The 21,822-nt window shown below is 38.5% G+C and overlaps 1 protein-coding gene across 4 annotated transcripts in view; it reads right to left on the reverse strand.

Annotated features, from left to right (window-relative positions):
• OFD1 (OFD1 centriole and centriolar satellite protein) overlaps positions 1-21,822 on the reverse strand; it is a 39,286-nt gene that overhangs the window by 14,829 nt on the left and 2,635 nt on the right. For 3 of the 4 annotated variants that reach the window (XR_013984977.1, XM_081001301.1, XM_081001300.1), the window contains exons 2-21: positions 21,492-21,593; positions 20,891-21,091; positions 19,684-19,752; positions 19,225-19,255; positions 17,202-17,306; positions 15,536-15,672; positions 14,786-14,959; positions 14,152-14,258; positions 12,353-12,472; positions 11,054-11,127; positions 10,850-10,941; positions 10,523-10,712; positions 9,260-9,390; positions 8,632-8,743; positions 7,097-7,687; positions 6,331-6,478; positions 5,362-5,483; positions 3,333-3,449; positions 2,234-2,415; positions 458-622 (exon numbers count right to left, since the gene is read on the reverse strand). Coding sequence is in view for 3 of the 4 variants with exons in the window: in XM_081001301.1 (XP_080857427.1) it covers positions 458-622; positions 2,234-2,415; positions 3,333-3,449; positions 5,362-5,483; positions 6,331-6,478; positions 7,097-7,687; positions 8,632-8,743; positions 9,260-9,390; positions 10,523-10,712; positions 10,850-10,941; positions 11,054-11,127; positions 12,353-12,472; positions 14,152-14,258; positions 14,786-14,959; positions 15,536-15,672; positions 17,202-17,306; positions 19,225-19,255; positions 19,684-19,752; positions 20,891-21,091; positions 21,492-21,587 (2,964 nt within the window). In the remaining variant the exon portion in view is untranslated. The remainder of the gene's footprint in view (positions 1-457; positions 623-2,233; positions 2,416-3,332; positions 3,450-5,361; positions 5,484-6,330; positions 6,479-7,096; positions 7,688-8,631; positions 8,744-9,259; positions 9,391-10,522; positions 10,713-10,849; positions 10,942-11,053; positions 11,128-12,352; positions 12,473-14,151; positions 14,259-14,785; positions 14,960-15,535; positions 15,673-17,201; positions 17,307-19,224; positions 19,256-19,683; positions 19,753-20,890; positions 21,092-21,491; positions 21,594-21,822) is intronic. The other variant, XM_081001302.1, reaches the window with a different exon arrangement.

A 21,822-nucleotide genomic window follows, 5' to 3' on the forward strand; every position in this document is an offset into this window, starting at 1 on the left:
AATATCCACAAGGTTTGCAACAACAATCAAGTACATTGGAAATTTTTGTTGGTTATTAACCGAAATAATTTGGCAATACACTATTAAATGACCTCAAGTGGGGGAAACATAAGGTAGACTTTATATCCCAAGTTTCTGATACAACAAAAGCTAGACCTCAACATTTTAAATTAATCAGATCTTGTTCTACTCTTTAGTTGGTTGTGTATATGCTATCTTGCATGCTTGCTTGTCCAGTGTGAAAAAGACAAAGGAACTACTGAGATTGTTCTTGGAGTATGTGAGTTCCAAAACTAATACATCTCAGGTGCATTAAACCACCATCTTGCTGCCGCTAAGCACATCTGGTTCAGATCAGAACCTAGATGTGAGACCTCCTATAAACCACATGTATACCACCTTGGGGTCCATAATGGAAGAAAGCCAGGACATTAGATGTAAGAATAGTGGACATCACCTCATTTGCAAACTCCTGCTCCCGATTCTGCTGTATTATTTTCATGTATTTTTCCAATGGATTAGGAATAGCGTCACCACCATGCTCTTCAGACTTTGAGATAATGGTTTCCAAATCTGCCACATCTTCATGCTTTTTCTCAGTTTCCACTGACTCTTGCATACACTTTTATGAAACCAAAGAATGAACAGCATAAAACATTTTAACAGAGAAGAAAGGAATGCTCCACTTAAATGTGGGCCACTGGTAACATAATCCTACCTACACTCAGCATCCTATAGTTTTATAAGGATCTTAAAGGACTATATAAAAGAAACAGCACAAAATTAGTTGCAGCAAATTGCCAGCAATAATGATGTCTCTTCACACACAAGTTAAATCCTCACAGTAATCAATAAGTGGCTTACTTCAACCAGAACTAAACTACATTTGATTATCAAATCACCCATTTTACAGAAGCGCAACTGGCCTCAACCAGAAGTTGGGCATTTGATGTTGCAATCCCATGCTATAGAGAACATTCTTCCAGCAGATTCAGCAGGCACCCTTGCTATTGACTTTCAGGTGACTCTTTAAGGCCTTTTATTAATGTTGAAAGCTCACTGTAGCAGCTTAATTTTTGATTTGCCAGTGACCTTAACCATTATCTGTATTTTGCTTTCTCAAATGGTGTTTTATGTCTTTAATGTTACACACAGTCCTGATATTTTATATGGTGGTTTAGAAATACTTAAATAAAAAAGTAAAACAGCTAAATGCAAAGTATTGTTAGAAAGTCAGTTCTCCAAGAGAATGTTTGTACTGGCCCCTCTTTCCCCAGAACATATACTAAGAACAACTGATGCAGTTTACTTTCCATCTTTGGTGGTGTCAGATTAATGTGCCATATCTTGGTTTTATTACAAAAATGGTAAGAAATGCTGACCACTTAGTTCCTCATGAGGAAGTCCACTGGATGGGAAGGACTCCAGCCTGCAATTAGAAGTAGCAGGGCTGCAGCCTCCTATCATCAGAGCACCCCAAGACAGCATACTCTCAGAAGTGATCATTTATTAAAAATTCCTATTCTGCACAAAGAGCTTCAAAAATAGCTGCTCTATAAACCATCTCATTCTTCCAAAAGAAAATATTCAAAGGTTGTCCAGTTTATTTTTTTGTAAAACACTTTCCTTTTCCCAGTACCGAGGCACTATGAATAATCCAACATAATAAATTTGATTTCTGTTCAACCAGGGTGGTTGGGGTATAGTGGGGATATAATAGAGCAGGGAAAACCCAATTTAATGCAGCTTTACAGCAGCTTACTCATATCCCTGGCAAATCAATATGGTGGTAAAATGGCAGGTGGCAAATAGCTTCTGATCTATCAATCTCCACTGGAAGGAAAACAAGTTCTGCAGAAATTCTATCAGCACACTACACGCAACGGCCACTCCACAAAACTGCCTCTGAGAATCTGTTGTCTATACAGGCAGCCCCCGTTTACACAGGGTTTACGTTCCGAGGCATTGTGTGCATTGGTTCAATTGCGTATAACTGAAACCCACTGAAAAAGCCTGCAAACACCCCACCCCCATTGCGCCCTTTAAGTGATGTCTTTATGACGTTTCCAGGTCACTTCTGGGTTCGGTGTGATGTGCGTTTACAAGATCAAACACATACTGGACGCATGTAAATGGGGGGGCTGCCTGTATCTACAGTCCAAGTCCAGAAAAAGAAAGTACTCTTTAGTTTATAATAACTATTTTAAATCACCAAGACTCTGAAATGCATTACCAATTCTTCATTTGCTTTTTCCAGTTCTCCTTGCTCTCTTTCCAAAGTGTCCTGCCTCTCTTGCTGCCTTTTTCCTTCCCTCTCTTCCCATTTTTTCTCCTCCTGCTCCTCCTCCTCCTCTTCTTCTTCCTCCTGTTCTTCAGGATGCTTTTGTTTCTCCAGGGCTGTTATTTCTGCTCCACCTAATACATAGAGGGCAGTATTAAGCAAAGAAAGACAGTTTTGCATTCCGAAGCATTAAATCAAACACAGTTAAAGTATATGGATGCATATTATTCCAAACAGATAGGTACTTAACAGTGCATAGAAAAGACTAATTAATCCAGAGAAGCAGAATATGCCAAGTCCTGCCCAAACTGTATTCAGCTTCCTTTACCTCCATTTAATGTATATTGGTGATTTTCCAACTCTATGGCTGCCCAATAAACTCTCTACATAAGACTGTGCAAGATCAGTAAGCTACAGAAAACATGATGGTGCAGTAGGGTACAGAAATATATTAATAGTTAGGGTACATTTTGTTGAAATGTCACAAAACAAAACAAAATTTCAAGTACAGCAGTTTCAGCTGTCTAACAGAAATAGCAGGCTTGAGAAGAGGACTGCTGCAGGGCTCCCTGTCACAAATATTACCCTTTCAACTGCCCCAATATGCAAACAAGAAACATGTTACTTCATAGAGCTTTTGTTTCTCTCAACATTTGCCCTCTGGAATCCCCATTTTCCATACAAATTGTTGAAAGTGGTCACTATGCAGGGATAATAGTTACTATCAAACTCACTCCCCACCCATCTCGAGTTCCCCTAGGTTCCATTGTTAAGCCCTCTACCCTTGTTGCCTTATCTTCAAATGTCTAACATAATTGTGTGCCTTCCTGTTACAGGTATGGAAAAGCTTAAAAATTATGTTCTTAAGTTGACTGAAGCAACTCTAAACTGAAATATATTATGAAGATATTCTGTTATGGACAATAGCCAGTTTAAAATAAGACCATTTACTGTATTTCAGACAATAGCTGCAAAAGCTTCAGTTTCCATATACTTTGATAAACAAGCCATCTAAAATGCCTATTCACACTTGTTTGAGCTGAAAACTCACTTATGTCCTGCTGTGAAGTGCCCGCTGCTGGCACAGTAGCCGGAACATGGCTTCCACTAACAATGTGAGATGGATGTGACACATCGCTTTCGAGCTGTTCTGGAATGTCCTCTTGATCTAGAGGAGAAGTAGGAACAATGCCCTCATTATTCTGCAATTATCAAAGCAGGGCAAAGAAATGGACACAGTGTGGGAATGACTGAGTTCAGAATGCATAAGTGTAAGCCATTAATTAAGTGCTCTTCTTGGCCAAGCCAACCATTACCCTAAGAATGAAGAAACTTCAAATGGGCTGTTTTAATCAGAATCATGGGACTGTCTGGCTTGGAAACTAGTTCTTACAATATGTTTCCTAAGCAAAGAGTCAAAACAGCTTCAACTCAATGTGGACTTTGTAGGATTAAAATCCACCAATGAGACACAAGCATGAATGCAAAATATGGAGAGCCTGGTTGCATTTGAGTCACTTCCATAAAACAAAACTTTCAAGTTTCCTATAGTTTTGCCTCTTCTCAGGCTGGAGTTTATTGGTGTTTGGTAGGGCTTGCAAGAATCATGTCCCTCTCCAGTTGTTTCAACTCCTCTATCACCATACATAAACATCACTGTAACAGGTTCTGTCAGAAAGCAGCAGTCTGTTATCTTTTAATATCAGGTTTTTCATTACTGTTATTATATACATCTTGTTTTTATAAGGAACAGCAACATCTGTAGGGCCACAACTGCCATCACCCCTAAGCAACGGCCACATAGGCTGTGGCTTATGGGAGTTACAGTCCAACACCATCTGAAGTGCCAAAGGTTCTCCATCCCCAAAACAGATTATATCAAAACATAACCTGGCTAATTTACAGGCTCAATATCCAGACGATTAGTATGAGGTACCTGTCACATGCAGCATGCCACACATCTTACAATATTTTTGTATACCATGCCCCCCCTCCTCAGCCAAACCTCTGCTGCCAGTGATAATGTATACATGTGTACACATGTGCCCATCCATCCTTTCATATCCATCTACAAACACTGAGAGAATCAACACAAGGAACTGTGTGATGGCAGCAGAAGCCAATAAGTTATAGTTGCATTTTTTTGGCAAAGCTTTAATTTGCACTCCCTCAATAGTTCTGTCCAACCAAAATTATAGTTTGTACTGTATATCCAGTGCTGTAACCCCCTCTTTCATGCACTTACTGGTTTTCCCTGTGCATTATCCAATTCAAACATTTTTCACTTTCATTAAATCTCATTATTTTACATCACATCTTCTAAGTTTTAAACCAGAGCTTTCCAAACTTTTCATGTTGGTGACACACATTTAAGACATGCATCATTTTGCAAAACAGTAATTCAGTTTTACTAGCAAACTGGAAGTTAAAGTAATCCCTTTCCAGCCCCGGAAGGAGCGCAAGGAGCATTTGCGTGACACAACTACACACTGCAGCCAACACACTAATGTGTCACGACACACAGTTTGAAAAGCTCAGTTTTAAACTATCTCTAGTTTTTCATTTCCAGGTTGTGGCAAACATCAAATATACTAAAATGTCTATCAGGAGAGTGCCAGAGTTTCCCAAAGCTCTGACTTCATACTTTGCCTATGCCAGCAATGGAGATCTTAAAAGGCCTCACCAATATAATCTGTACAGCTTCAGCTTCTGCATATTTTGCTTTTCTACTAATGTGGGTTCCCAAGCCCAATGTGTAAATCATACAATGTCCCAATACCATTCCCACTAACATTTGCACACATACACACACACACACACACACACACACACGGATTAGGCTAGGCTTCACTTCTATGCATTTTATATGTTAAGACCATTACACAGTTGCTTGGTAAAAGGGGTGGCTTAAAAGACACCCCCATTTCCTTAGAACACGTCAAGAGGTTATGAAAAGCCAAAAAAAGAAACAAAAAACCTCAAGAGTCATACTTAAGTGATTTCTGGCTTTAAAAAAAAGGTGGCTCCCAGATATAAAATTTCTGCATTGCTTCTTTCTGAAAAATATAGTAAAAACTTACATTTACTGGCAGACTCATCATTTCCAAGGTCAGAGTCATCATTTCCAAGGTCTTTATACAGGAGCTTCTCAGGTTTTGCAGAGTCACTAACACCCTGAGTTTCACCTTGCTGCTGATGAAGGCTAAAAGGAAGGAAGGATATGGGAGAAAAGCGATTAGTTTAGAAAAGTTTCTAAAATGTAAAGTTAATAGCCCTGTGTCACATCTGCAGAGCACACCATGGGCATAACATACAAAGACATGAACATTAGTTACAAGAAAAGTTTATTAAAGCTCTTTGTTTTGCTCTTGCAGGAGGAGCCTTTATGCACAGTCTTCCCTATGCCAGCATCAACCATCAGAAAACTGAGTTAAGGTTGTATGGAGGGGAAAAACCATAGCGAGGTTCCTCCATAGTGAGGTTCTATAGTCTGGATGACAGCTTCCATGCTGTCCAAGTGTTCTAATAATACAGATTTCAGTCATACTATCCAATATCTAAACTCATGATCTCATATTCACAATAGCAAGGTTGCCTCATCATTTTATCAATTGCATACCACTGTACAGTACTCTCTACCTTCTTCCTGATGCACTATTACCAAACACACCAACTCTTATGGGATACAGTTCTCAAAGTGGAACATGGTCAGGATATGGACCCACGAAAGTTAAGCAACCTCTACTCACTCACCACTACCCCCGAGTCTGCATGTTAGAGGCCCACTACTATCTCCATCTCTTTTTGAATGCAAGGGCACAGCCTTCAGCAGCAAAAAAAAAACCACACAGCTTGTATAAGGGATTAGGAAATGTTTGGTATATCTCCATGTTTCTGTAATGTATTAAAAATGCAGTACACAAAAAAATACTGTAACTACTAAAGTGCCATTCTCTTGGAAGAATGTTTTGATTACGGATATCAACAGGTAACACACAAATATGGGACATGATATAGCTGAAGATCTTTCGCCCCTATATAAACATTACCTTAGTTTTTGTTTGCAAGAGGCTAGGGAAGAAGAAACTGATATATTAGAAGCATGTTCAGGAGATGAAAGGTTGCCTGTTCTTTGAATGGGGGAGAGAGGTTGGTCTGCATTCTGATGAGGGGCAGCAAAAGATGAGGCAACTGTATCTGCAGAACAGAAGGCAACCACATATTACTGTGCAATAGTATCTGAACAGCTACTGTAAGCTACAAAACACTTAATACCAGTGATGTGCATTTAAGGAGGGGTAAAAACACAGGAACATTGGAAGACTTTGGGTGCTTAAAAGATAGGCTTGGTACTCTCTAACACTGGTTTTCAGATTAGAAAAAATTGGTTCATTGCGGAAAAAATACAAAATAATTTTTTTCTGCACAGTACTTCTCACTTAAGTTTATCTCCATGTTTTGATTAAATAGCAGGAGCAAGAGAGTGTTTAATCAGAGTACACTCTGTGTGTGTGTGTGTGTGTACGTACACACACACACACACACACACACACTCTCTCTCTCTCTCTCTCACACACACACACACACACACACAAAGACTACAGAGAGTCAGCAAGTAAAAGACTATCAGTTTCAATGATAAATCTTGTGGCATTAAAAGGGGGTTAGATGAAAACAGCATTTCCATGTTTGCAGCAAGTAGAAATGGACCAAGGGAAGGAACCATCACGGCAGAAAACTCTTAATATCAGTAGCTCTTGATATCCACACAAAGCAACAACTTCACTCATAATTCATGAATATCAAATTGCTTACCTTCAGAAAACAGCTTGTTACTAATATTTCTCTTTGCTTTGGAAACAGGAGTAGAAGACAGACGTCTAGAAGTAGACTTCTTCCGTGGAGGGGTTAGATGATCTTTCAAGTGATCCCCATTTCCTGGTGTCCATCTATAGCTTTTATTTTTTTGGCAGTGAAAGGGTAATTCTTGGGAATATAGATCATCCTGTGCAAACCAAAGTCTTTGGCGAGATGCCATGTTACTTGCCATAGGTGAAGAGAATGTGGTTTTTGCTGGGCCAGCTGTGGTTTGAATGGCTTTGTATTGGTAATTCCTGTAGGCCTCTTCTAAATATTCAGCTTCTCTCTCCAATTCTTTTATTCTAGCCTTTGTATTAGCTACAAATTCTAAATCAGAATCTTGTGAAGTGTTAGATTTCAGTATGTGGTGATGATGTCTGGGGCTTGTACCATTTCCCATTCCAATAAAATCAGCCATTGGCTGTGTTTTCAGGAAAGCACCATCTATATAAATATCAGGAGGTACAGTCTTGTCACCAAACAAGTCAATGACAGAACGATCAACCAAAGAGGGCTTTGGATTCCGATACACTTCATTCTCTAATGCTACAGGCAAGAATTTAATAGAGATAAAGAAAACAATTTAAGACAAATTTTGATTTGGTCATTGTATAATTAGCATGCAAAAATGAAAACTGAACTTACCTTACATTTTAATATAGTTATTCTACACACAAATCCAACATGATTTAATATAGCAAAAAACCTCAAATTTATTTCAGGTTTTTAAAGTTAGTATGATCAAACAAAATGCACAGAAAATATTCAAATTAAGCTGAAAGTGTCAGAGCCACAAAAGAAGAGAGTTAGATCCAAAGAGCTGTCTATACCAGCAGAAGGCAGTTACACACACAAGAATAAAATGTTTAAAATCAAATATAGAAGTATAATGAAACTATTTGCCTAGTCATTTCAAGATCTGAGGAGGAGTATGAGGTCTCTTAAAGCTATAGTAAGGTACCCAAGGCGGGGGGGGGGGCAACCAAATACACAGAAAGCCACATTTAAATTGGACTTAACTCAATTTCAGAAATTGTGATTTCAAACAAAGAATGTTGTAACAGAAAGGAATTGGGGGGGGGGGTAAATAAGAAAATCTGAGTTGGGAGAAATAAAATATAGTTATGGAAGGTTTCTGGCTAAAAATGGCATAGACTCTTTTCATTTCTTGGCTCTGATTAAGGAGCCTTTAGTCCATGAAAGGAGCCTTTAGTCCATAAAAAAATGTTATTCTTTAAGATGCCACAAGAATCTTTGCTGATTCTGTTTCTGAACTGTCAGATATTGTCTACATATGGTCAAGATCTTTCTCCATAATAAAAAATGTTTTAAATTTAAAAAATCACAATATCAGACTTTTACAAAAAAAAAAATACATGACATTTTTCATGTGTATTATTTCAATCTGCTCCAATGCTTAAATAAAATTGCTCTAAATAAAGCCTGATCTTATTCTGAGTTAGCCCAAAAGTGGAGAGGATTTTTCAAACCTGTCTGTGTCTGTTTCAGTTGTAGCTTAAGGTCTTCCATTTGTGCATTTAACTTCCTGATAGTATTTTCACATTCCGACAACTGAGTCTTCAGCTGTACACAATGTTCAATCTAAAAAGATTTCAGAGACAAAATGCCTTACTAATTCAAGAGCATTCTTAACACACTGAAGCAAATAATCCATATAGTTACAAATGAGCAATGAGCCCCCCAGGTCTCAAATGAATGAACTGGTGGAAGGCAGGCAGAGAGAAACAGATATTTTGATTTTGAGACCACCAGTTCCTCATCTAGAGAAATGAAGAATATGAATGTAGAGTCTACACTTGGCCTTTATTTCGGAGAATTTAGTTGTCTAATTCCTCAAGTATAATATTAGCACAGTAAGCATTTACAACACTAACAATTTACTTAGTGTCATGCAAAGAGTTCTCAATTCAGCAGCAAATACAAGTGTAGAGGGTGTGCACTGCTTTTGCAGGATCAGACTGTATTTTTTAACACTGGTTTTAGACTTTAATAATTTGGAGTGAGGAAAATGTGGTTGATGAATTTATGCTGATTCTATTGTGTTTAAAAAAGTATTTTTTAGAAGAATGAGCGTAAACAACAAAATGGCACGTTTACCTCATTTTGTAACTGTTTTTCCAAGAGCTGCTTATGAGTGTCAGATTCTTCACCTTCAAGCTTCCTAGCATGTTTTGCTCTTTTCAGCTCTGCCTCAAGGACCAAATATTCAGCTGATGGCCGACTCAACTCTATAAATGGGGGGGGGGGGGGGAGGGATAAAGTTAAAATCTAACCTTGCCAGGAAACACTGCATCTGATAAACAGATACTCTGTAGCAGACCACCCAACTACAGTGTTACCTCAGGTTACATATGCTTCAGGTTACACACTCCGCTAACCCAGAAATAGTACCTCGGGTTAAGAACTTTGTTTCAGGATGAGAACAGAAATCGTGCTCCGGCGGTGCGGCGGCAGCGGGAGGCCCCATTAGCTAAAGTGGTGCTTCAGGTTAAGAACAGTTTCAGGTTAAAAACGGACCGGAACGAATTAAGTACGTAACCAGAGGTACCACTGTACACTCTTTAGCGTCCCATGCTATGATTCAAATGGTTTAACTCATGGAAAGCCCTGGATGCAGGCAGTCACTGAACATTATTCTTAGCATTAATCAGGACTTAACGAAAGATTAATAAGGTTCCATCCAATAATCAGAAAAAACATTGATGTGGGTTTTGCACAAATCAACATGGATACTGAGGACAGCACAGCACAACAAACCAAGGAGAGGAGCAAACAGCGGACTGCCTTATGAAGTCCTATTGGTGAAGCTCCTTCAAAAACTTGAGTCATTGATCTGTGTTTTTGGCTATCTTAGCCTCTGGGGCATCAAAACACTCAAGTACATAATATACACATTGACATACACAACTTATAATAAGGGCATATAACCAAGCCAATTGAGGTCCCTCTATATCTGAGGTCATCTTTTTAGCTCCTTGCTTGAATCACAGTCATTTGTATATAATCAGCAAAGCACATATGCTTTAGCCTTTGGCTAACTACTCCAGATTTTATATCTTGTGCAACACAATTTTAAAGAAAGCCCATTGATGTCATTGTCACTATTCAATAGGTCCAGTGACAGTCTTGCAAAAGATAGGTGCAGATAAGTAGTTTTGGACTTTAGGAGTTACTTCCTGAAGCACTATGAAAACCCTGAAAAACCCATTTAGTTATGACAGAAATACAAAAGAAAAACGAATAGATATTTAACACAGAGAAACAAATAAAAGAGCAGACATGCTATTACATTTCTAAAATGTATTTTCTTTGCAAATCTTGCTAATAAATTTTTTCAAAGAATATTAGATTCACACTAACTGTCTCGGAGTTCCAAGTTTTCATTGCGAGCCTCTTCCAACTGTTGTTTGAGTAGCTTATTCTGCACCTGAAGTTCCATTTTCTCTTCTTTTAGTGTTGGATAATCTGAGACTTCTTCCAGTTTTTTTGTCATCAACTGATTTTGCTTGCTTAATAATAAAACTTGAGCCTTGACTGAATCTATTTCCAGCTGGAAACAAATACCATATTGGGGGGGGGGGGGGGAGTTAGTAGACCTCTTCCAGGATATAATTGGATAATTTATTCATCTGAATTATAAAGGTAGTAAAAATATATTGCTAAAACAGACATTTTAACTTCAATTACCTCAAGCTCTTTTGAATGTGATACAGCATGTTCAAATTCTTGCTTTTTTGAATTAAGAGAAATGGTCTCTTCATGCAAAAGCATAGCTTTATCTGGTCAAAAACAGGGAAGTTTTATATTAGACATATTTCATTAAATAAAAGTCAAACATTTATTTTTGAGTAGTAGGTTTTTTTTAAATAGAGAGATAGATATAAAAAACACCTTTAATTTTTTTCTCATCTTCAGTAATTTTCTTGGTTCTAGCTATGTATTCTTCATTTAGTTCAAGCTGATACCTAAGAATAAAAAGCATTGTGGAGTGTTGCCAAATTATTGAAGACTTTTAATTGATTAAGCACTGTCAGCTTCAATTCCATGTGTCTTTATAACTAAAGTCATAGTAGCTTTATCCTGGATAACTAACCATGTTCAATCTTCAGATTCAAATCAGAGGGAGAACCCATATATAAAATTATAGTCCTAAACACAATTGACAGCTAGTTGAATCCAAGCAGATGAACTCAATTGAAACTTGCTTAAAACTGCACTCTTGGTTTCTTTTTGTTCAAAGTTGGCACAGGAGGAAAGAGGCCAGTATATCTGTGTACCCTGGCCAGCAGCATTTCCTTCAATCATGACAAGCCTACAAAATTTAATCTGAGTTTAAATATTTGAGCATCTCCTGATTAAATATTGAATATTTGAGCATCTCCTAATTAAAATCTAAATCCCTAAAACAGCAATGGCTAGCCTTTTTAAGGCAGAGGATCACATTGCCCTTTGGTCAGCACTCCAGGGACTGAAGTATAGAGGTGGGCATGGGCAATGTGTGAAGTACCGTACTTTTCTGTGTAGAAAATTAGGTTTTTCTCTCTAAAAATCATGCTAAAAAGTGGAGGTCGTCTTATACAAGGGGAGTGCATAGGGTGTACGTTTGATTGGTTTCTGCCATGGCTGTCAGTGGCTATTATTGGTTGTTATTGGTTGCTGTCTCAATGGGTGGTGTTTAGTGGCCGACGCTGCAGCAATTGGGCAGGCAATTGGCAGCTTCTACTGGCGAGGGAACAGATGAGCTCAACAACCCTGGGTAATCCAGCACCCCCAAAAAAGCTCAACAGCTTTGTGCCATCTCCCCCATTTTCTTAAATTTGAGTCCCCCAAAATAGGGGGCATTTTATACATGGGGGCATCTTACATACAGAAAAGTACGGTACAAAAAAATATAGGGGAGCAAATACGACCTGTGGGCTAGTCACCCCTGCCCTAGTAGAGTTTCAGGTCATTGCAAGAGGATGAACAAGAAACCTCTGTAGGCTTGCTGCTTCCATTACTCTCCTCTTGTCCATAGGGCAAGAGCTCCAAATTCCATCTCTTCACATCAGACTGACAGAAACATCCCTAGTATATAAAAATGCTCCATAAATGTTTCACTTATTAGTATATTCTGTCTGTCTCTACTATGCAACTACTTTTCTATGTGCATCATATGCAGTCACTGAAGGAGACAGGCAAATTAATTACTTTAGGAGTTCGTTCTTTAGTTTCTGGTCGTAAGTCTCTTCAATGTTCTTCACAGTTACCTCTCGATGACGAAGTGCATCTTCTACAGTTTTATTTTTTGATTCTTGAAGGTTTTGAGCTCTGAAGCAAAGAAAGAAAATGCACAATAAAATAATCCTAACAGAACAAATCAGGTGACAGAAGCATCAGAAACATGATGGGGAACTTATTATTACAGTGGAACTCACAAAAAAATGCTTCAATATGTGCCTAGGAGTGCTCTTGTCCAAGACCCTGGCCAGCCTAGAACAATAATCTTGGATTAATATTCTGGCCTCGTGGGGGGGTGGGTGCTGAGGTAAGAAGCAAATGGCTATTCTGCCACCCCATTAGAGTTCTTTTTTTAAAGTGCTCTTTTTTTGTGCTCCTGCAACCCTTGAGATTTTCACCAAGCTTCCTACCATCTCCCTCATATGTGGATGCAGCCATCTTAAGTACCCACACATGGCGAACTGAGTTTGCTATTTGATTTGTTATTATGTTTTTACTTGGTAGGTTTAAAGTGACTCAGATGATAATGTGTCTTCAGACCCCCACATTTCCCATAATTATCATATGGACAATAGTTTCATATTCAAATGTTCCCTTCTGTAACTACACTTCCCTTCCAATCAGTTTAGAGCAAGAATAGCAGTAAAGCTGGATGTCAGCTTCTTCAAATACCCCTCTCCATCCAAACCCTTCCACCCACACTGTGCTTTGCAAAGCCACTTTTAACAGCACCTATGCTACTTCCCATAGTCAATCCCAAACTTATCATCAGCTTAATCTCCTTCCCACATGGCACTGTTCCCCACCCCAAATTTCTTCATTATGTCAAAACAAAACAAAAAACATCCTGGCAGCTTAAACTACCTTGCCATACAACTCTCCAGGGTCACTATTACCCATTTCGGTTTGACTGCAAATGCTGGCAAATTACAAATTCCACACTCCGCACTGCATGAGCACAGAGATCTGTATTAAAGCATACTGCAGCAATCACTGGTAGGTCAGTTTACAGCATAGCTACCAAGCCCTAGCAGATCTAAATGTGGGCTGTGGTAAAGATTAGGCCTTAAATCTGACAACCCTACTGTTGAACATATACTACTGATTTCAGGAAATCTTGAACAACACTGGCTCACGAACTAATTATTTAGGACTGCAAATGCTGAAAGTAAAGGAATTACAAGGGAGGATGAAGCTTATTCCTCTATTTCAAAGGTTCACCAGCTCCCTCTTCTGGGTAATCAGAGGGATTTTCATCTATCATTAAACTGAAGGGGAGGGAAAGGGAATTAAAAGGCGACAAACTTAAACTGCCTAATCAGTTAATTATGGATTCCTGAGCAACTATGCTTAAATATTATTTATTGTATGTATTTAACTAACAAAAGTTGCATACTTATTTGATGGAAAACTTCTAAGTAGTTCACAAACGCATATTCTCCTAAATATACATCAGGACTAATGGCAAAACATCAACATGCACTGTTGTCAGTATCTAGATGGTTTAATTAAAAAACAAAAAAATGTATTGACTTCAAGACAAACTGTCAAAGCAATGCCAACTTTTCGATGAAACACCATAAAACTCAAGTTAACAGGGAACAATTCTGCCGCTAAAAGCAGCTGGATAATACTGTTTCTAGAGGTGTAACATTACATTTAATGAAATAAGAGTAAATGAAGCTTCATACTAACTGTAGCATTTAGAAGGCCAAGAAAAATATGGGGTTTTTCCCCAACTAAAGTTATATGAATGTTTAACAACTCACAGTTCAAAAGCTTCTATTCTCTGCTTCAGTTCTGCCTCTCGGGATCTTACTGTTTCAATATCTTTCAGCAGGCTTTGCCTTTGCAGATAAATTTCCCTTGCATCAATCTATTGGAAAAAACATATTTGTATTATATGCAGCCCCAAATGTAGCAACACCTGCATATTCTATATGAGATTTGGAAGACTGTATTCACAACTAGCATTCTATTGTTAAGCGGTTGCTGGAACTGCCTGCGCTTCATTATGCAGTTTGCTGATAAAATTAGTTACTACTAGAAGACTTAGCAGTAGTTACAACAGGTATCTTATGAGTTATGGGAAGAGTTCTATGATTTATTTATTTTTAAGTGGCTAACAGTGCGAAGGGAATAAGACGCAAATATTAGGACATGGAAGATGCATTTCCACTTTTTCAAATACAGCATCCCACACAATTACTTATGCAGTGCATTTTAATAGCAGGTGGTCACATTTTTCAGCACAAATTGCAGATTAGGAACAAACCACAATGGAAGATACATAGAAGTAACCTGCAAGCAAAATACATAGTCATTCCCAATACATTTCCCAGTATGGCTCTTGATATAGGATAAAACCTCCATTCTATTTAGTTCAATTTTTTCAAACATTACCTCTTGCTGCTTCTGAAGCCTCTCAATAGCATTTCTTTCTCGAGAGCTTAGAGCCTCTGACTTGGCTCTGTGAACTTTTTCAAATTCTTTACGAAGCTCTGAAATCTCTTTCTGGGATTGTGCTCTCTCGTCCATCTTAATTTTGGCTATTTCAACCTCTTTGAAGTGTTGCAACTGTGACATTCAAAATAAAATTATAAGTGTCAACTGTCACATAAAAACATTAGATCACAGGTAGATGGCTAATTCTTGTGACTAGCAAATCCCTCCTGTGTAAGAATGTGATAAAGTACCATGGTAAATCCACTGCTCTACAACTAATCAGATCTCCCAATTTTCCTTTTCTTAAAAGCAGCTGTTGGGTGAACAGGCATTTGCAGCAAGCACTGATGCATGCAAGGATTAAGCCACATTATAGCCCTGATCCAAGTCACTTCCTATAGTTTTTAAAGACAAAGTGATCTAATCACAGATCTCCTGGTTAATGTAAGTTTGGCCATTAAGTGAGCAAGCAACTGAGACAGAGCATTTAGTTGATCCTGCAACTTATCCCTATGATTACTCCTACTAATCATAATGTAAACAGCCATGTCTTGCTCAATAAATGTTTGTCCTCTGCTTTTCCTTCATGTATTTTGTGTACTCTGAGAAAAAGTAAATTGTTGTACTAACAAAAGCATCAAATAGGCACATGAAAATTTGCATTAAGACTGACAAAACATCATTGCCTCTCCTCCCATTTCCCTTCACCTTCTGAGACATTTCCTCTTGAAGCTGCTGTTCTACTTCTTTTTTATATTCAGCAAGTTTTACTTCAAACGACTCAGATTTGTGGCATTGAGGATACATGTCTGCAAACTGTTCATCAATCAGTTGAAGTTTCTCAGCTATGAAAAAATATATAAAAGGCATTGTTCCATTATATGTGATCATACTAAACAAAAGAAATTAACATTGTTGACATTTTTATAGGGGCCAGCTCTCCTAATTCATTTTATTATGCTATGATGCCAATGATGATTTATATTTATTGGTTGCTTTACTCATGGAAACATAATAAGAAATACTAAAACCAGTTACAATAAACACCATCAATACCTCCCCCCATCCCAAATCACACATCTATAGAAATAAGAGACATGTCTTACAGATCCTGCCCCCTCCCCAAAGAGTCCACAAATACTTTTTAAAATCTTCAAATTAATGACCTAAAGCTTAGGTTAAAAGGAAGTCTTTGCCTGGTGCCTAACAGATAAATATAGCACCAGACAAAAGTCCCGTTAGAGAGCAGTCCACAAGCAGGAAGTAACTACTGAAAAGTGGCAGAGAGCACGCAATTGTGATTGACTCTGTCAACAGCCTGCACCATTCACATATTACACAAATTAGCCAGGGCCTCAAAAGAAGCACCAGTCATATGAGTCGGAAAATCCCCAAGAACTACCTGGAAGCCATCTGCCTCCAAGGGAAGGCCAACCTAATTGGTCCCCTGCCTCTGCTGAGGGGGAAAGGGTCTGAAAGCATAAATCTATGACTAACCTCTACTAAAAAGAGCACCAAGGAATAAATGAAAGAGAGAAAACAATATAGAAATAAATCAGGTATCTAGCAGCCTGAAACTATGCTCCAGCTTAAATAGATGCCACTGTACTCCAGACTGCATCTGTATTCCATTCCTAACTTTCATTCTATGAATAGATTGCTTAGGCTAGTATTGCATTTGTGTTAGAACTGTTCATCTGAAATATGTTTTATGTCCTATGCAGTGTTTTGGAGTATACAGTACAGTGATGATAAAGGATATTCTGCAATGGCTAAAATGGAAAATAACCTATTTCCCACAACCATAGAGAGAATGCCTGGGCTGCAGGTGCAGGAAGTAGAAGAGGATGATGTGACTGGTGTATATATTAGTATACTTTTTAACCCTGCAAGATTATTATTTTGGGGGGGGGGGGATAATTCTGCTACTTTTGTTCTACACTTGTGCAGCTGGCTAGGTGTAGCAAATTCATTGGACCGGTCTAGTACATACCTATGCAATCACATACTTATCTTTCCAGAGAACTCTCTGTACCATTTTCAACGTTTCTGTTTTCTCTCAAAGCACAAAACTCACAACCATATTGTGTTGAAATGTGAACCCATAATTATGTTTTGATCCACATTTAGAAACTGTAACATATAAATATGTGCAACTCCTTCTTAGCTAAAAGCTTTCCCAACTTTTTTGAAGGATTATATGCTTTTTAAAGGTAAAAAGTTGTACATATACTCCAGTTAGTAAAGAGTTATGTCAGAAGCAGTAGGAAAGCAAGGCTACAGAACAGATGCTACAGTATTCTCTTTCTTAAGGCTGAATATATAAATAGCTAAGAAAGTCTGAGGATAAAGCAATTGCAGTAACTCCACTTACCAAGAGATTCTTTACCAGGTGTGGGACTGGTCTGAGTTTCTGTGTTGCAGATCTGCTTATGCAGGCTATGGTCTATCAGTTCAGTTAATATCTGTACAAGAAAGCCTTAGAGATACACCATTAATCACACATCTCTTCTCCAACAAATGACAAGTTTCAAACTCAAGAAGGAATAAATAATATTCTGCAACAGTAAAAGAGTACCAATGAACGGAAGTTGAACAATTCTAAAGAAAAAAAGCTGTCCCTCTTATTTTTAAAATTTCTTCAAAAAGAGCCTATGGTAGCAAATAATACATAAAAATATTTTTTTAAAAAAACAACTAAACATATCTGAAACATTTCAAAACAGGTAAAACATTTTTAACATATAACATGTACATATGGTTTCCAACACCCATATTATGGGGAAGTTGTTTGAGAGTGTGCTGGCTGCCCAGTTCCAGGTACTCTTGGAGAAAGCAGATTATCTAGACTCATTTCAGTCTGGGTTCAGGCCTGGTTATGAGACTCCATTGGTCTTGATCACCCTGGATGCTCTTTATCAGGATAGGGGACTGTAACCCTCTTACTCTACCACTCAGCTGCTTTTGATACTATCAACAATGCTTTCCTGCTGGTTCGGCCTTGTGAGTTGGGAGCAGGGGACACTCTTCTGCAGTGTTACCACTATTTGTGGGGCTGGTTCCACAGATAGCATTAGGTAACCGTTTGTTAGCAGTTATGAAAGGAACCATCTTGTCCACACTACTATTCAACATCTATATAAAGCTGTTGGGAATGGTCATTACGGGAGTGCTTCTTATTTCTCTGTAACATCTGAATCAGGAGCTGTGCAGATTCAGAATCAGTGACTGAGAGTAGTGATGGACTAGATGAGGGCCAATAAACAGAAACCCAGCAAGATGGAGGCTTTGTGAGTAGGTGGTCCCCAGGTCCAGGAATTAGGCAATTTGCCTGGTCTGGATAAGGTTGCACCTGCTCTGCAGGAGCTGGTTCATACAATGGGGTGCTTCTGAATCCATCATTAACACTGGAGGCTCATGTGGCTCCAGGGGAAATGAGTGTCTTCTATCAGTTTCAGTAGATATGCCAGCTGCAGCCATTCCTAGAGACAGTCTTGCTGCAGTGACCCAGGCACCGGTAACCTCAATACTTTATTAATGCAATGTGTTCTACATGGGGCTTCCATAATATTGGTCTAGAAGCTGTGCAGAATGAAGCAGTTAAGTTACTAACACCATTTTTAAAGGAACTGCCCTGGCTGCTAATTTGCTACTGCACCAAGTTTTAGGTATTAACGTATAAGGCCCCAAACAATTTGGGACCAGTTTATCAAAGTGAACATCTTCACCTACGCAAATCTGCCCATTCCCTAACATCACCTACAGAGGCCCTCATGGATAAGCCACAGCCAGGAGACATCCACTTGGATTACCCAGTAAGAGGGCCTTCCCTGGCTGTGTCCACTCTCCCAAGTTGTCATCCCTAGAAATAAGGCATGCGCCAACAATGAGGCAACTCCAGCACATGCTGAAAACTTTTTTGTTTAGCAAGGTTTGTGATGGCTACTGATGCTACTTTTTCTTGTATTTGTATTATATTTTGATATTGTTGCACACAGGCTTCAGGTGGCCACAAAATGTGCATTATTTTGTTTTTCTGTCTAAATATTTATGTATGCTATCCAGAGTTGCTGTTCAAACTCCTCTCTTCCAAACAGCAGCTTGCCTCTTCAGCAGCAGGATCTGCTTATGCGAAAATGTCAAAGAAACCACTGGACACTTATTTTAATGTCAAATGTTTCCATCTGTTTTTAACTGCTGTACTTTTATTATTAACATTAAAAAAAAATTAAACTACCATGGAGGTTTTGAGTGAAACCCTGTTTTGAGTTAACTGTTATTTAAACAATTAATTAAATTGTTTAAACACGTGTGCATAATTTTAAACACACACAATATCTTTGGACTGTGGCCTACAATCTTAACTTACTTAGAATATATGTACATTATAGCTGTACCTTTCGTATTCTCTTTTTCTGAAGCTGAAATCTGGAAAAACAAAAAAATAATTTAGTCAATTTATACGACAGTCCCGAGCGCCAGCTGAAGAGCTGCAAAGTAGCTGCCACACCCCAAGCCCTGCCACTCCCACTGGCCAGGGCAAAAGCTATGGGGCATATCCTTCCCCCTTTTTTGCTATGTGAATTCCAGGCAGGTGCACCAGAGGGGTCTGAGGAACAGGCAGCATCCCACAATACTCCCTTTGGGGCTTTTCTGCAAGCTTCTGCCAGTGAGAGAACAACCACTAATAGTTTCCCACTCCACAGAGTGCAGTAGGGCCTTCGCAGCAGTGCAGCAAAGGGTCTCTACCACCTTATCCTAACCCTCTTCCACAGCACAGGTGGTGGATTTTGACTGCATTCTTATCTACCCAATGCTTAACAAAAAATAAGATTGCAAGAAATAAATTATTTTACCAGTGCTTTGTAAAGATCAGTCTTTGGATTGATCCTTATCAGCTGTAGTAAATCTTGCATGGTGAGGGCCTTTATAAGGAGATAAAGAAACCAGATAACTCTCAATTATACATTTGACAATCCATATTGTCAAAACAAAAAGTTAAACAACTAAGCCAACAAAATCAAAATGAGATAATGATTGGGATGTCACATATACCTTCACTGTTTGTATCAAGGCCAATTATTGCATGCCATCATACACACTTTTGCAGTCAAACACACAGGCACTCAGAAGTTAACACAGTTTCACAATGATTCGCATTGAGTCTTACAATCATTCACTCTTGCATACACACACAGGAGTTCACACATACACAATGTCTCACCTTCAGAGGCTCAGAAACAGTCACTCAGTCAGGCATGCACAAAGTCTTTCCTAGAATTTTCCATAACATATCTCAGACTGCTTCTAAGCTGGCTGATCCAACTGTAATTAACTTTGCAATCAACAGCGTTCATTCTGAAGTGGTTTCTTCTCTGTACTTTAGATGTTTTGTGGGACCATTTGACCTCCAGTAGGCATTGGAAAGAAGACCCTACATCAGGCATTCCCAAACTCGGCCCTCCAGAAGTTTTGGGACTACAACTCCCATCATCCATCGTTAATAGGACCCGTGGTCAGGGGTGATGGGAATTGTAGTCCCAAAACATCTGGAGGGCCGAGTTTGGGGGTGCCTGCCCTACACAGATGAACCTGATCCTGCTGTACATACCCATAATGTCTTCTTCCTGAGATTTCCAAGACTAATTAAAGGCCTGAGCCTAGCAGAAACAGATCCTTCTGTCTCCTGTTGGCAAGTCAACAGACTTTCCTACACCCACTTTTGGACTGTTTGTAGTTACATATAAAATGTGTACACACACACACACACAGTATTATGCTCTTCTGGAGTGGTGGTGTTATAAATTGTTTGAGGATTCTAGGGGGTCAAAGTGTGCATGGCCGTGTGTGTGTGTGTACTGGTGTTCAGTAAGATAGCTGAGATCTGTTACTGGGCCACACTTACTTACTTACTTACTTACCTAGTAAAAAATGACAAATGTATTCTTGGACTAAAGATGGTCTAGATAGGTTGATAGACAATGTAATAACTGCACTGGATAAACAGGACTTCATTTATGTACTGAGCATAATTTAACACATCCTTCAAAAGAAGGTACTTACCTTATCCTTTTCTAATCCACTTTCTGGATAGAAGACAGACAGTGAATATTCATAGCCACATCTGCGCAGGTGATCTGCCACCAGACTGTTAGAAGCACCAATTAACAATGAACTGCATTCACTAGAAACAGCTTGTGGCTGAATTTTTCCACTTAAAATGGGATTCATTAGATCATGTATGAGCTGGTTTCGAAGCTGTGTCTGGCACAAAGAAAAAATTACATTATTGTTAACTGGGATTTCTAGAAGAAAAAGTGAAAAAGAAACATTAAATAAATTGAAAAAAGTTTAAGACTTTGATATGCTAAGTGTACTGAAACCTTGTGTTACACTGGTGTGTATAATGCTTTACACATTGAACAGTCAAGCAATACATCAAGAGAAAATCTGCCAGTAATATTTCTTTCAATATATCTCATAATTTCATGGCTTATATACATACACCTTTGCCCTACAGTTGTGACTACTATATTAATGTCTACTTTATTGTGCTTTAAATATATTGAAAGCTGCCTTGAGAATTTCAGTGAGTAGGCAGGGTATAAATACTGCTTAATAAATTAAAACCCTTATTTTAATCTTGCTTAATTATATCAAATACCTTAAGTGAATCCAAAACACCTCGGCTCTTAAATGTCTGATATAGTCTTCTCCGGAGTTCATCTTGTGACAGAGCTGGAAATTCATCTGAAGACATTAGGATCTGAAAACATAAGAAAACAATATTGCTATTTTTGCAGACAACCAAAAACACAAGCCATGGTAACAGAAATGTTGCCAGGTTTTTAATAATCGCATATCAAAACCCCAAATTTCAAAATTTTAAAGTCTTAAGTGATTCTTAGCAGCATGCATAAAATCAGCATGTTTATTTGAGTTGCAAATGCAGGGCTATCAATTAGTGAAGTGTAGCTTACACTTACCATCTACAA

Source organism: Podarcis pityusensis (genome assembly GCF_964106645.2).
Source record: "Podarcis pityusensis genome assembly, chromosome: 4".
NCBI lineage: Eukaryota > Metazoa > Chordata > Lepidosauria > Squamata > Lacertidae > Podarcis > Podarcis pityusensis.